This window comes from Barbus barbus (assembly GCF_936440315.1).
Source record: "Barbus barbus genome assembly, chromosome: 31".
Taxonomy (NCBI): domain Eukaryota; kingdom Metazoa; phylum Chordata; class Actinopteri; order Cypriniformes; family Cyprinidae; genus Barbus; species Barbus barbus.
In genome coordinates, this window is record NC_136759.1 from 10,747,433 (window position 1) to 10,762,545 (window position 15,113).

Consider the following 15,113-nt stretch of genomic DNA (forward strand, 5'->3'; position numbering starts at 1 on the left):
TACCATTTAAAAGTTGAGGTTGTTCTTTTTTTAAAGTTTCTGAAATAAGTCTCACCAAGGTTGCATTTAGTTGATCAAAAAATACAACAAGACAGTAATATTGTGAAATACTATTTAACACTAACAAATATTATTTAAAATTTACTTTTTAATTGTAATTTATTTTAAAATGCAACTCAATGTGCCCTTATTTATTAAATATAAATAAATTAGATGCAAATTTTCATAGGTGGCATTTTAAACACTAATTAATAATAATAATATTCTAATGTGTGTGGACATACCCCCGATATGTTAGGTATATGATTATAAATTCATATGAATTTCCATTTTAATTCGACCTCAATTCATTTAAATAAGAATTCTTCATCCTGACAACCTCAAATCAAATTAAAAATGATTATTTTTCCATCCTAATTGGTGCACAGCTATGGTCTTCAATGAATTATATCAAAAAGTAAACATCAGAGAACAACAACAAATAAACAAATTGAGCCAATTACAATCAAATCTAAAATGAGGTCGTTTGAGAGAGAAAAACAGGCAGAGCTAACCCGATCAATGCTGAGCAGAGGACTGGCTTTACTGAGAATACGAATGATCTGTTTGAGCTGTCCATGAGTCACACGTTTACTGATGCAGCCGAACACCACCAGCGCCCGTGGCTGAAGAGATGGGTTGTACTGGAATGCAAACCTGTCCGAAAAAAGAAAGTACAATTAGTTATTTACATGTGATTGTACAGTTGTAACTGTTTCACAAAAACTCTTGTGAAATGTAGTTTTCAACACACTTTTGTGCCAACTCTGTCCACTGATCCAGCCATTTGCATCCAGGAATGTCCCTCATACAGGCCTGGGGAAAAACAATAATTGGTTAAATAACATGTAGATAAAAGACTTCAAGAAGCAGTTATGGAACTCAGAAATGACTTTAATAAAATCAGCACAGTGCTGAAGATACATAAAAAGACTACAAATACTTTAAAATGACAGCAGCAGTGAAACACTGTGGCTGTATGGCTCACAATCATAATATACAACGCATGTTACTAACCTCCATGATCTCCAAAAGAGCCTCTGTAACTGTTTCCAGCGAAGAAAGAGCAAAGGTCTCTCTCTCATAGGAGCCAGGGGAGAACGAGCGATCTCTGTAGCTGGAGCGGAAGGCGATGACCGCCGCAGATTTGACCTTACTGATGCCGAACAGCAGGTAGAACTTGGGCAGGGAGAACTCAGTCAGACTCAGACGCAGCACTTGTTTAGTCTCCTCTGCAAAGGCAAAAACCAGAACAGCAAAAAAATCAGACAGATCATCTCATGTTAAAACAACCTAATGTCTAGCAAAAAAAATCTGCACTACTGCATAACAATGTAAGAAGTGCATTCATATGTAGCACACAGATTTAAGCCATATTTATTCAAAATCAAAAACTTTACAAAAGTCTGTCATACTGCCACAAAATTATTTACTGTATCATTACTGTATTCAAAGTTTTTATTTTGTTTTTAGATTTTTTATTAATTCATTCTCTTTAGTAAATTTAAATTTCCACAAAAAATAACAAGTACAGATTTTTGTGTACAGATATCATGTTTAGTAATTGCTTTTCATTTATTTATTGACTGATTTATTATTATTTCATTATTCAGTATTTAAATAATTAAAAAATCTATATAATTTTGATATAAAGTAGCTGTATTTTATATATATATATATATATATATATATATATATATATATATATATATATATATATATATATATATATATATATATATATATATATATATATATATATATTTGGCATAAGCAGTTCTCAAGCATGAGTTTAAAAAATGGACTGAGATCATTCCTTATATACTTGTTAAAACATTTTTAAATTCTTATTTTTATATGGAGATAACATTATAAAAGCAATATTGTGGCTAGAGGACTTGTATTTTAGCTGGAAACAATGGTTTGAAGTTAAAAATATCTTAATGATCAATTTCTTATGAACACTGCTTTTCCCTTCACACAATGTTAATTGATGGACTGGAGTCATGTGGATTACTTATGGATTACTGTGATGTTTTTATCATCTGTTTGGACTCTCCTTCTGACGGCACCCATTTACTATCCTATAGTGAGCAAATGATATAATTTCTCCAAATCTGTTCCAATGAAGAAACAAACTCATATTTCTTGGATGGCCTGAGGGTGACTACATTATCTGCAAATTTTAATTTTGGGGTAAACTGTTCCTTTAAAACCCTCACTTTCTGTGAGTTATTTCTCACCACTGAAGTTGAGCTGTGAGCATGTGCAGAGCGAGTGAATGATGTTGATAACGAGGCCATGCGTTGACGCTCGGAGTGACAGCGGGCCGGTGGCTACCAGTAGAGTGACAACATGGAACAGGTAGGGCAGATGCGCGGCCACGTCCAGAGAGTTGTTGAAGGAGAGCATGAGCATGTAACGGGCCAGGATGGCGATGTCGTCCCACATCAGGTGCTGCTCAAGGGTGGGAGTGGGGGACAGGCACGTCTTATCGATGATCTTACACATCCGGCCAATCACCTGAGAAGAATTAATAAAGAAAAGACAATTATATATTATATTATACATTTTTAGTTACATTACAAATATGGGCTTTATTTCACTTTAAGTAGTCACTAAAGAAAACTAAAGAGTGCTAAATTGAACAATATCACTAAGGCAGTTTAACAATTTTAAGCATTCAATGACTGGACTCTTTACAAAAAGCATAATTTATCATTTCAAACAAACCACAAATTAGAAAGTACTCAAATATAGACAGCGTGCCTTTTATTTTCACTCTGTGACATGCACCTAAACACCATTTGCTCTCTCAATAAGATTATACTTGGTCCCTCATTTAACCTCAGAATCCGGCTGCTATACGAGTCTTAGAAAAGCAGACGCAACAACTGGACAAAGCCTGCCCTTGTGCTGCCCGCTGTGACATCAGCGGTGGCTGGCACATGCTAACCAAACAATATTTAGCTTTTCAGCATAACTGAGCATTTGAACAACTAAGTATCTTCAACTAGAGAAAAATATCTAGTATATATATCTAGTTATGGTTACTGCGTCAATCAAGAATCATAAAGACCGAGGTGCTTAAGTTATCGAATTCGCAAATGTGGCTCTCCCCTCTACCCAAGTGTCTGACAATGACGTCCATTGAGCGTAATGACTAACAGTTGCCCATATAATAGGAGCGACTGCCCTGCTGGCTAACTATTGTCTGTCTGTGCGCACACATACAAATTGGGCATTTGTGCACAACACTTAGGATAATAGATGTTGGGTAGAAGAGCTAGTCAGCCTGGATAAGATCACAAGAGGAATGATTCAGGAACACAAGAGCCAGAAACACTTTAAGTGGTAAGTCGAAATCTGTTTAAGAGTGTTAGTGGACTAGAATTTACCTAAAAGACCTGTAGAATATTTAGAGATATGTTAACAAGAAATAAATTTGGTTTAATGGATAATTGAATATAGTAATATTATAACTGAATATTGTATATTAAACAACTGAGATGAATTATACAAAAATGCATGCAATATAAGTCAAGCTGTTCCAGGGCATTTTGAATAATCTTGGGATGAACAAATTGATAACTTTATAAATAAATAAAATATTTTCATAATCCTATCATTTTTTTTAAATATTAATAATTCATGAAAACATTACAACTAAAAATGCAATAGCATCTGTCCTTACAAAATCACTGCATATTCTGTTAGTACAGTAGGAAGAAAAAAATGATCATTTTGGTGCACTTCAGCAATGCAGCAAGATTTAGTATTTCAGTACAACCTAACTGAGATGTATGTACAGTATGTTATCTTAGGAACAGCATTGTATTAAATAATACATTAAAAAACATATTCACATAATATGGTGACCACTAAGTGCTTACCTTGCTGGACACCAGCTTGACGTTTCCTGAAGCCAGAGCTACAGCTGTGTCAGCCATCACTTCAGCCTTGATGGATCCCAAACCCCCAGTAGCACTAGTCTTTATGAAGCTATCCAGCACCACATCAAGCAGGTCTGTGATCTATAAATGTAAAAAATGGTGCATTCTGTAACTGCTGACTTGCAAGTTTCTAAAGACATGGGAAGAATTACTATAGAAATATACAGGGGTGTTAGAGTTTGAAAGCATTTGTCATTGTAATGCATGTTTGAAACTTTTTGGATGGAATAAGCTCAAATCAAATTCCTTCAATAAAACCGGGGGAAACTTTACAATTGCTTGAAAGACTTACTTGACCCAAGCTGCCCCATATCTTCGCCTGTATGGAGGGGTACATCTGCTTCTCATTGATGGTCATAGTAATGAGTTTGTCCAGGATAGCTGTTACACGCTGCCGTTTGGCATCGTCGTTGTGTTTACAAAAGCGCACCAAATTACGTAGCCAAGGAGTCATATACTCCAGACACAGATGCTTCAGCTCAATACCTAAAGCACCCAAAAAGAAACAACATTTTTGTAACAAATGACAAAAAAGTGCTTTGCAATGACTATCTAAAAAAAAAAAAAAATGTTTTGGGATCAGTAAGATTTTTTTACTTTTCTGTCTCTTATGGTCATCAAAGCTGCATTTATTTGATCAAAAACACAGTAAAAAAAAAAAAACAGTAATATTGTGAATATTACAAAATAATTTTTATTTGAACATTTTAAAATGTAATTTTTTCCTGTGATGGAAAAGCTGAATTTTCAGCAGCCACTACTTTCAGAAATCATTCTAATATGCTGCGATACTTTTTTCAGGATTCTTAAAAGTTTTATAAAAGTCACTTTAAATCAATTGAATGCATCCTTGTTGAATTCCGGTATCAATTTCTTCTAAAATAAGAAAATTTTACTCCAAACTTTCTAACAATAACACATATGTACAAAATGACGAGTCTTTGTTTGTATGTGACACTGACTTGACTTGCTGAAGCCAGAGATGCACTCTTCCAGGAACTCCAGAGTGAGGTGGGGTTCGTTAGCTGCTAGCGTTTTACTAATGGACACAATAAAAAGGGTGTTGTTGGCTGGGATGCACAAGCCAGATGTTTCCAGGAGCTGGCCTTCAATCTTCAGGTTGAAGGTGCAGGTTAAGGCACAAAGGAGATTGTATGCAGCTGACCTGTTGAAGGAGTTTTTAGTTAAGAGCAAGTCATTTTCAGAAGCACTAATTTACTTTAATACGTTAGTTTCCATATTTGCAGAAATTGAAGTGGTATTTCATTTTTACAAAACTGTCTGTCAAAAATGCTCTGTCTGGTTCTAACTGTGGGGCGGCAAGTTCAAGTGCCGCCTCAGTTGAACTAAAGACACAAACGAGCAGTATTAGCATTTCTAATCAGTTCACCAAAACAAAGACAGATGCCTGCAGATAAAAGGCTCATTGTCAGAACAACAACAGCGGGACGCATTGGACCATTCACCCAAAACTATCAAGTTGTTAGGCTGAAAAACAGCCTGAGCATGGCCTAAATCTCAATCTCCCAAGATGCCAGGCAAAGTGAACTGATTCTCACCTCAGACTGGGGTCAGAGCTTCCCAGGTTGAGGAGGGCGATGTTGAGCAGGGTGCCAGGAACATCTTTAGGCCTAATCTTTGTGTGCTGAGGAATGGAGTCTGGTTGAGAGAGCTCCCAGCGTGTGCGGATGTGGATGATGGACTGAACGATGGCTTCGCACTCCTGGTGCATGAACGTGAGAGGGGTGCCCTGGTTAGCGATGGTCAGTGTGAACTGGTTCTCGTCCACCAGGCATATCTCCTCGATCTCTGAAGCATAGTATATGTCGTTCAGGAAAACAGGCTGTCCCAGAACACGCGTTCGCTCGGCCGAGGTCACCTGAACAGCTGTTGATCCCACCTAGGTAGAATGGGCCAAAAAAAAAAAAAAAAAAAGGGTAAAACTCGGCGATTTACACTTTGGGTTGTAGTACCATACAAGTTACTATTTAATAACACTTAAATTTTCTGAAAATCTCAAAATGAATATCCATATTTATATTGTACAATACAATATTGTGATGCTTAAATTCATTTGTAGCATTGAAAGCAAATGATTTTTAAATGTATTTTTACTATTACATTATTTTACAGAGCTTCGCACATGACGTATGAAAAATTATAAGAAATTATATGCGCGTGTGTGTGTGTGTGTGTGTCTATCGTGAACACAAATTAAGAATTTGTTCCCATTAAGACTTAATTTGTTCACACATTTTAATTAAATCAAAATGAGGGCAAAAATTTGTACAACCTTGCCACAAATTGATAGAACATGGAAACAAATTTCAAATTTTTGTTTAACCAAAACGAGGGATTGAATTAATATAGTTTTGTTTGTGGTAATAAATTCTTAATTCTGTGCCATGATAAACATTTTTGTCTGCATGTCATGTGCAGGGCTCTATATTATTTGTTTCATTTGTTATATAAATTTATTTAGAAAAGTACAGAGCTTCAATATTAGCCATTTATCAAGTACCGGCCATAACATGAAAATTCTTACAGGCTTTAAAGGGGACCTATTATACAAAAATCACTTTTATAATGCGCGTTAGAACAGTTGTGTGGCCACAGTGTGTGAAAACAACCAGCCTATAATGGTAAAAATCCACCAACTCATTTTATTATAATCTAAAAAATTATAAACAGTCTCTCAGGAGGAGACGTTTCAGATTCTCCCTCTGTTCACGTCACCGAGGGGGAAAAGTCCCGCACATTTCTGACGCTGCCCTATAAGCATAGACACAGCCTTGAGTGAGAAGCTGCGGTCCGCCTCCGCCATTACTGATCACTTTCTGTAGCTGCTGGAGATATACAATGGTCAGCACCAAAGAGGCTTTTCAAGTGTTGTGTTTTGGGATGCACTAACGAACATAAGAGTCTCCATAGACTCCCTCCATCTGAGCCTGAGGAAGCTGTGGTTAAGTTTCATTGTCTAAGGAAATGTCCTGGGGAAAAAATTGGTAAAGTCTCCAAAACGTGTAGGAATCAATACTAACACTTCGTGCGCGAACGTCAGATCCAGACAAAGTAAGTGTCACGTGTTTGTTTTCCAAATTGCCTTTCTGAAAGAGCTTCTTGGCACTCTGTAAGGCTAATGATGCTAAAGCTACCATTGTCTCTGCCTGTTTTCAGTGGTGCTGTCTAGTGTTGCTTTCGTCAGCGAAAATTATGACTAAATATCGTCGTCAACGAACCTTTATCACGTGACGAAAACGAGACGAGACGTAAATGCTGGTCATGTGATGATGACTATAATTAAATGTATAATGCAATATTGTTGACGAATAAAAACAAGACTAAATGTGGTTTACAAAATAAAAACTATGCTAAAATGTCTCTTCGTTTTCGTTGACCAAAACGAGACCAAACAAAATGTTATAACGTTATTTTGTCTCGTTTAGTCGCGTTATTATTAGGCGCGTTCGACTTGAAGCGGCGCTGCGCAGAAAGATCAGACATATTGTTTAGACATCAAAGTTTCGCGAGAGCGATTCAAAAGCATAAGAATCCGTCAGCTCTCTTATCTCGCTCACGGTACTTTGATGTCATAAACTGATCGCGCCCATTATTATTTTGCAGTATTTCTGTTTCCTGTGTCTCACTTCAGGGGCTGCATCAGGTCGCACTGCATCACTTCCTCAAGCCCCACACGCGGCATTATTTAGAAGACGACAAAAAAAAACATGTTAACATGTTTGGTTGGTAAAATAAATGTTGTAAATTCAAATCAGAGCGTATTTCGTGTCTGGAATGGATGTATTCTTGAGTCTATAAGGTAACAATAATATAATAAGATGGCTAAAAGAAAATTTTGGTTTCGTCTGTACTACTAGGTATTTATACTATATTGACTGGGTTAAATAGAACTGCATTACTAACAAGAGACTAAAATACAATTTTCATTGACTAAAACTAGACTAAAATTTCCTCAGTTTTCGTCGAATAAAACTAGATGAAAATAGTTATGGATAATTCTGACTAAAATAAGACTAAAATGCTCAAACTTTTAGTTGACTGAAACTTGACTAGACTAAAAAGAGTATGAACGTGACTAAAACTAATAACTAAAATGACAGCTTCACACAAAGACTAGACTAAAACTAAAATTAAAACAGGCCGCCAAAAACAACACTAGTGCTGTCTTCATGAATGATCGTGAATAGGAATGTGGTAGTTAAAAGTTGCATTTGAAAGCAATGTTAGTTGATCTCTTTAGTTTGTTGAGCTCATAATCACGAGTGGGTCTTATAAAGTTTGTGATAGGATGCCATGCACCATGAGACCAGCTATGCTGTTATTTTTATCCCACTGTGCTCCCATTTGTGTAATTCATAAACGCGAATTTATTATGCACAGTACAATCAGATGACTGACTTTGAAACAGTATGTTTTCTGTAAAGATAACCATCTTGCACTAATCGTGGAATGTTTATTTGCAAAGGCTAGCACTGCTAATGAGGAGCTTGAGCTCTTGAAGCTCCGCCCTCTTCTCCAGGAGCGCCAACTCATTTGCATTAAAGCAACATACTCAATATCAGAGCGTTTGGGCTCATACCCTAAAAGTGGCAATTTTAACAAGCTATGAAAAAATCATCTGTTGGGTATTTTGAGCTAAAATTTCACATACACTCTGGGGATACCAGAGACTTATTTTACATCTTGTAAAAAGGAGCATAATAGGTCCCCTTTAATATGGGTTTAAGTTAAGAAACTTGTTGATGTAGCCAATATTGGTACCTAAAATACCCTCAAAATAACACTTGGATTGAGTTTTACAAATATCCATGAGCTCTTACCTTGATCGACACTTTTGTGTCCTTGTGCGCCAGTTTCAGGGCATTGTGGAACACTTTGAGGTCCTCTTCCAGTGCCAAGGTAGCTGCAGGCAACTTCTGCTGCTCAGGTTCAATGTGTTCAGCTAGACGTGCAGGCGAGTCAATAAACAGCAGCTTCTTGCTCCCCTTGAGGCCAGTCAGTAGTCGCTCGTGGTATTTGGTGTACTCTCGTACCCAGGTGTTGCAGTTGTAGATGTACACGGCAGCCACATTCTCATAGGCAAAGTTTGGAAAGACCACAAACCATTTGGATAAGAAGTCTGTCTTAAAGCGGTTACTGGGGCCCACATGGGTGAGGTCTACTACGATCTCGTAGTGCTTGGCGTAGTACGGTTTGAGCGTCAGAAGGACGTGGTAGATCAGAAGATCGCCATTGATTTGTCCTGTTTTGAACCTAAAGAGAAATAACAACAATGATATTTTGAATTTGAATGTGTTTTTGCTTCTAAAGGCAAGTGTATTTTGTGATAAAGTCTAAAATTGTATATATGCCAAAAACAACAGTATGTTCTGCACCAATTTCCTTAAATGGCAAACTTCTGACAGCTTACACAGAATGGAAACCTGTTTTACAAATATAGCCCTGTTTTCTACTGTTGTAACCACAGGTCAAGAGCATCTCAACTGAGACACCTAAATAACACCAACAAGCGCGGGGGACAGGAAGTGATTGTGTACTGTATCGCAATATATCAAGCCTCATTGCTCCAGGTCGTTCTTCTTCATCTACCAGCTGTCTCTCTCCGGATAAGTCCCTAAGAAAGGCTCTATATCTACTTTAGTAAGTACTTATTAGTTCACCAATTATCTGTAAAGCTATTGTGTAATTGAGAGTTTGGAAAACAGAAGGCAGGAAAACAAACTACTCAGTCTTTGTTAATGTTTTTATTATACAGTTAAAGTGGCTAAAGAGTTTCAAAACTTAACTTAAAAGATTTGGTGCATTTTAAAATCCATACACACTAATTAAAATCATAGCGATTTATGTTATCCCCGATGTATGCGATGTATGATTTGTGAATTTTTTATGTTTTTGAAAAAAAGTCTTTTTATTTGCATTTATTTGATCAAAAATACAGGAAAACAGGTATAGTAAAGTAGCTAAAATAAAATTCAGTCACACGATCTTTAAGGAATCATTTTTTTCATTGAGTTTGAACAGACAAATTTTTATTGTTATTGGAAACTTATTGTATCATGCCTGGTTAAGACAGTGTAATGTGTACTGAAAAGCTAAATGAACTACTATAGAATATTTAAAAGAACATGACCAGTTGAATAAAGGTACTTGTTTGTTACACAGATCTCAAAATACAGTGACAATGCAGACCACAAACGAGCTGATGTACAACACCACCACAGAAGAGTATGAGGTCCTCAACATTTCTTTTGCAACGACTAGTTTGCCTGCAACTGGTGCCGCCGAGATCAGCTGTTTTATCAATGCCCAGCTAGCGTTTATAGCAACAGCAACTGCTGGCGGCATCATCCTGATCCTTCTAACCTCCACCATAGTGTTGGCATGTACCGTCTCAAGCCTGAAACGCCATCACCGGGCCCCTCGTCCATCCCGAAGCAATGCAGACCTGGTGAGTGGAACGGGCTACTGGGGTACAGAGAGAAGAGAGGGCGGCATTGTGGGTCCATGCGAAACCAGCATTCTATTGGAGGAGGTAAAGACAGACGGCGAGGAGGAAGAGATCCATGATGCCACGGCAGGGCTGAGCCAGTACATCACCACTTCTAACGCAGCCGGTGATTCAGAGAGCATCCCTACAGCCATGCAGAGCTCAACCTCCAAGGATTCCTGCATAGATCCCATAAGTTTGGAGAATATGCCTCTGATGGTTTAAAGTATAAGAGCTTTTTTTTTGTATGCTGGGCTCTGATGTCAGGCATTTCACTTCTTTTTTTTGCCTCTCTTTTTTTTTTTTTTTTATACATGTCTTCAACATCTACTGCAGTAAAAAAGTAAGCTAACAAACGTGCCCAGTTACAAGCGGCCTTGCAGGGTTTTTCAGAATTGTTTAACTAACTACAATTTCTGCTCATCCTGTTAAAAGGAAATTTCTTGTAATATTAGATGAATTTGATGGGTCAAATAGTCAGTAAATAGAAAACTTTGACCTTTTCACAGATGAGGTCAATGCAGTTTTCTCATTTCAATCAGCTTTGGAGATGCCATAAGTTTAGTGAGGATGACAAGGACAATAAGAAAATGAAATTTCTGTGTATGATTGTATATTTTGTGAAATTGGTATTTAACATCAGTACTGTCTCACATGTTGGATATTTTTTTAATATGGCAAGCAACAGCATATACCCAGAAATCGAAGAGCACATTCACTCGCTGTAGATGGAAGCGAAATAGATGAACGCTATACTTATAAATAGCAGACCACAACAGGTGCCTAAAACTGGTGTGGTAATTTCTACTGTAATTTCCACTACAGTCACCAAACTGCATTGCAAAAATAATGAACACGCATCTGCCATTAGTCAGTCAAACAGTGTAGATGAAACAACCTATGAATGGCTTATTTATTGACTCCAAATATTAAGCAGGGACAAAAGAAATCACACACTTCAGCTTTAAAATGGGTAAAGCAATACCACACAGCCTTAAAAATCCTATAACAATGAGAACGTTTTCTGTCTCAGAATACTGACATCTCAATATAAAATAAAATGAAATGCTAATGACAAAAATGCTTGTTCTGTTTATTATTTACAATCAGATTTTGATATTTCCTGAGTGTTGCAATGCTACGGTTAACGTAGTTGCCAGAATATGAAGTTGTTATTGGTGGTTGAAAAGTGGGTGTTCAGTGAAAGGAACTTTCCAAGATTACAAAAAAAGAGACATGAGATCATTTCCCTTTAGATGACTTCTGCTCTGCAAAGAATTCTTACTCTTATAGATGCATTTGAAGATAATTAATAACTGTTCTTTAAAAAAAAAAAAAAATTAACATCAATGCTTTAAAACATACCTTAAAAATGAGCCTCATATCCTAGAACAGAGTTTAGATAGAAAAAAGGGCTTCTGTTTTTCACCACAGATTCTTTCTTCAGGAAAAAAAAACTGCTATTAGCAAAAACGAATGCAGCCATTTCACAGCTTCATTTCCTGTGAAGTGAAGTGACGGTTCCGTGTTCATCTCTATATACTTCAGTCTTTAACAAATGCTTCAGGATGCCTGGGTAAGTAAATATTCTGCTGTTTTGTCTAGCATAAACCAATAAGTGTTACTTGACAGTGCACAGCAAAACTTTTAAGTATATATGTGTTTAACGTTTAAAAACATATAACCACATGGCACTAAAAAAAAAAAAAAGTCCAACAGTGACTGTAAAATAAATGAAAAACCTAAATTTTTTCATTCACCTACAGTTTGTGTGCACCATTTGTATACGCAAACATTAGGTGTTGCCTTTTTGAGAAGTTATAAGAAGTTTTAATCTGAGTATGCTGCATGTGGCATATAAGAATTTTAGGGATATAAAATGGTCTGTTGAGTCTTATGTGCAAAAATGTCTCTTTTCGGCAAGGTTCTCTAAGGAAACCACGAGGACTACTCTTTGCACACTTGTCTTCCTCTTCGCTCTACCATGGAATCTAAATGGCCATTTAACAACCAGCAATAAGAATATTGCGGTAACAAACACAGCAGAAAATGCATCACGGCAGAGGGACTACATTACTGATTCTGGAACAGAAAACGTGGTTTCACTTTCAAGAAGCGTTCAGACGCAACAACTTACAAGTCACTCTGAGCAGCAAGAGATCAGGCTGAGGACAGCCAGTGACAAAGATGAGACATCAAGGACAAGGAGGAATGTACATTATAACAAACACAACTTAACTACTACGTCGACAAACCCTGAAACGCAAATGCAGAGCGAGGTAACTCAAAAAAAGGAACTAGAAAAACCAACAGAAAATTCCCGCAGACCGCAAACTACATCTCTTTTGCAAACAGAGAATGCTACGGAATTTAATGTCTTTGCTAAACCATCCAATGCCACAAGGGCAGATGTTTCGCCAGAGGAAAAGACAAGCAGTGGACTTTCTGAAACACAGAAAGCCACTCAGGAAACACCTTCTACTTCTGATTTCACTGGGCTCTATGATGCGCAAGCAAATAAAACAGTCATGGATAACAACGAAACCAGCACAAATAAAGATCTTCCAACAGCCCAGCCCACAATGGAGACTTCAGACCAACCAACACCAATGACTCATGCCCACACTTCCGCAATAGCAACTGTAACAGATTTCAAAGGAACTCTAAGCACCAATGGTGTGAAAACCACAGAGGGGAATGAAGTCACAGATAAGTGGACAAGCACTCAAGGACCTGAGATTGAGACTTCAAAGCCAACGAAGATGTTGACGACCACTAGAACGACCACCAAAATGCTGAGTCCACCATCAAAAGACAAGCAGCAAGCGAACCCAGGTCCTGCTGTGGCGGCTGTGATCGGCACCACTTTTTTCTTGATGTTCATAGCCATAATCATTATCTTGGTAAGGAAACGCAAAATGCAAAGAAAGCAGCTAGAAAATCCTGAGTGGGCCGGACCCTCACCATTTCTGGATGGCGATGTTCAACAGAACCTGCCAAATACGGAGGAATCCGAGGCCATCGATAGACAAGGCTTCAACCAGATGTCTGTTTCCAGATACCTCTCCCAACGGCTCTCAAAACACCTGACATTCGGGAGGAACACAAGTGAAGAAGTGCACATGGGGGACATCCTGCAAGGAAGCACGTTTGGTAGACAAAATCCAGATGAGGTCCAAGCCCCCAATGGGAACCCGACAGCTGACTCAACTGAGACAGGAGAAAACAAAATCCAGGAAGGTCAAGAATCTGTGGACTCTTCTGATACCAAAACACCTGCGTCAGGAAGAGAACAAGAAACTGTGATGGAGAGCAAAGAATCAAAGCAGACTGATGACCTCACTGCATCTATGTCTTCTGGCCCGGAGACTGTAATTAAACCTCCTCCCTCTTTAGTGTCTATAGATCTTGATTCCCTTTCAGAAGAAGCAGCTGCTTTGCAAACATCAGATGGTGGGATTATTCCACCAGCTCCACCACTGCCCTAATCTCATGTGACTAAACCAACCAAGAGACTCATATTTTCTTTCTAAAAATAAAACAAAATAATGTAAACACGATTTCTTGCTACCTTGATGTATAAAAACCAAAAGTTCAGGACATATTGAAGAGGTAGTGGTTTTTATTCGCCAGTAGGCTTCAATTGTCACAATCGGTAATCATGATACGCTACTAGCCAATCAATGGTAGCTTAATCTAGAGAGAATCTGACTGGACAAAAAGATGTGTAGTCCATGATGAGTCATCCATATTCTTGGTCAGTGGCATCCAATCCTGCTCCTGGGTGACCAATGTCCAGCAGAATTAAGCTCCAACCAGCTTTAACACACTTGCCTGGAAATTTCTAGTAAGTCTGAAGATATTGTTGAACTGCTTCAGGTGTGTTGGAGCATCGGGTTGGAGCCAAATTTTACAGGACAGTGGCCCTCCAACAGGTTTAGACACTGCATTTCTTGGTCGATTTTCCCAGAAGAGAGAGCCTGTACATTTTAAATCTGTATATTTGCTTAAGGTTAGTGTAAGTGCAACAGCATATAGCTGCTTCAAAGCTAAGAACTAAAAGCCACCAAACTCCAATTATGATTTTATTTATGCTTTTGCCATTTTAATACTTTAACAGCTAAAAGCTAATGTATGGCTAGCTCCGGCATAAAATCCACAGCATGTCCAGTCTTTGTTCTTATGCACTTATGTGCGTGTATGAGAAAGAGGGAATGTAACCTCAATACCCAGTTTGTGAATGAATTACTGCATTGCTATAGCTACCGGGAGCATATCTGAGCTTCAAACTGAGAGAAACTGTCAGACGAACAGACCCAATTGCAGCTCACTCTAAAAATACAAAGTGTTGCAACAACACGGTCTTGTGTCCTTCTTTCCTTCAGCTGTAAAACAAAAAGGTTAAATGTTAGTTGCACGACTGTATGCTAATATGTTTGCTTATAAGCACCTTAAGATTTTTAAAGGGTTCATTAAGTTCATCTAATCTCTATTGCTAATTATTAATCATTCTAGGACCAGTAATACGCACTGGATGATGATACACAAACTTCAGTGGAAAGATGCTGTCTAAACGCTTCCAGATGAAAAATGAAGCCATTCAAGAACCTTTA

The 15,113-nt window shown here is 37.7% G+C and overlaps 3 protein-coding genes across 6 annotated transcripts in view; 2 read left to right on the forward strand and 1 right to left on the reverse strand.

Moving 5' to 3' along the window:
• Positions 1–15,113, reverse strand: part of nf1a (neurofibromin 1a) — a 68,382-nt gene that overhangs the window by 11,821 nt on the left and 41,448 nt on the right. For all 4 annotated transcript variants that reach the window (XR_013782537.1, XM_079388288.1, XM_079388287.1 and 1 more), the window contains 9 exons: positions 8,834–9,266; positions 5,552–5,892; positions 4,955–5,157; positions 4,285–4,478; positions 3,933–4,073; positions 2,283–2,562; positions 1,057–1,271; positions 794–855; positions 555–696 (listed from right to left, as the gene is read on the reverse strand). Coding sequence is in view for 3 of the 4 variants with exons in the window: in XM_079388288.1 (XP_079244414.1) it covers positions 555–696; positions 794–855; positions 1,057–1,271; positions 2,283–2,562; positions 3,933–4,073; positions 4,285–4,478; positions 4,955–5,157; positions 5,552–5,892; positions 8,834–9,266 (2,011 nt within the window). In the remaining variant the exon portion in view is untranslated. The remainder of the gene's footprint in view (positions 1–554; positions 697–793; positions 856–1,056; positions 1,272–2,282; positions 2,563–3,932; positions 4,074–4,284; positions 4,479–4,954; positions 5,158–5,551; positions 5,893–8,833; positions 9,267–15,113) is intronic.
• LOC306851835 (uncharacterized protein) lies at positions 9,534–11,576 on the forward strand. The gene is made up of 2 exons (XM_079388291.1): positions 9,534–9,653; positions 10,176–11,576. The coding sequence occupies exon 2, from the start codon at positions 10,195–10,197 to the stop codon at positions 10,723–10,725; it is 531 nt and encodes a 176-aa protein (XP_079244417.1). The 5' UTR covers positions 9,534–9,653; positions 10,176–10,194; the 3' UTR covers positions 10,726–11,576.
• On the forward strand, positions 11,723–14,849 carry evi2b (ecotropic viral integration site 2B). The gene is made up of 2 exons (XM_079388290.1): positions 11,723–12,076; positions 12,425–14,849. The coding sequence occupies exons 1-2, from the start codon at positions 12,069–12,071 to the stop codon at positions 13,986–13,988; spliced, it is 1,572 nt and encodes a 523-aa protein (XP_079244416.1). The 5' UTR covers positions 11,723–12,068; the 3' UTR covers positions 13,989–14,849.

Bases quoted from the DNA above. Each gene is read 5' to 3' on its own strand.
- LOC306851835 (XM_079388291.1), top strand. From the start codon at position 10,195: ATGCAGACCACAAACGAGCTGATGTACAACACCACCACAGAAGAGTAT.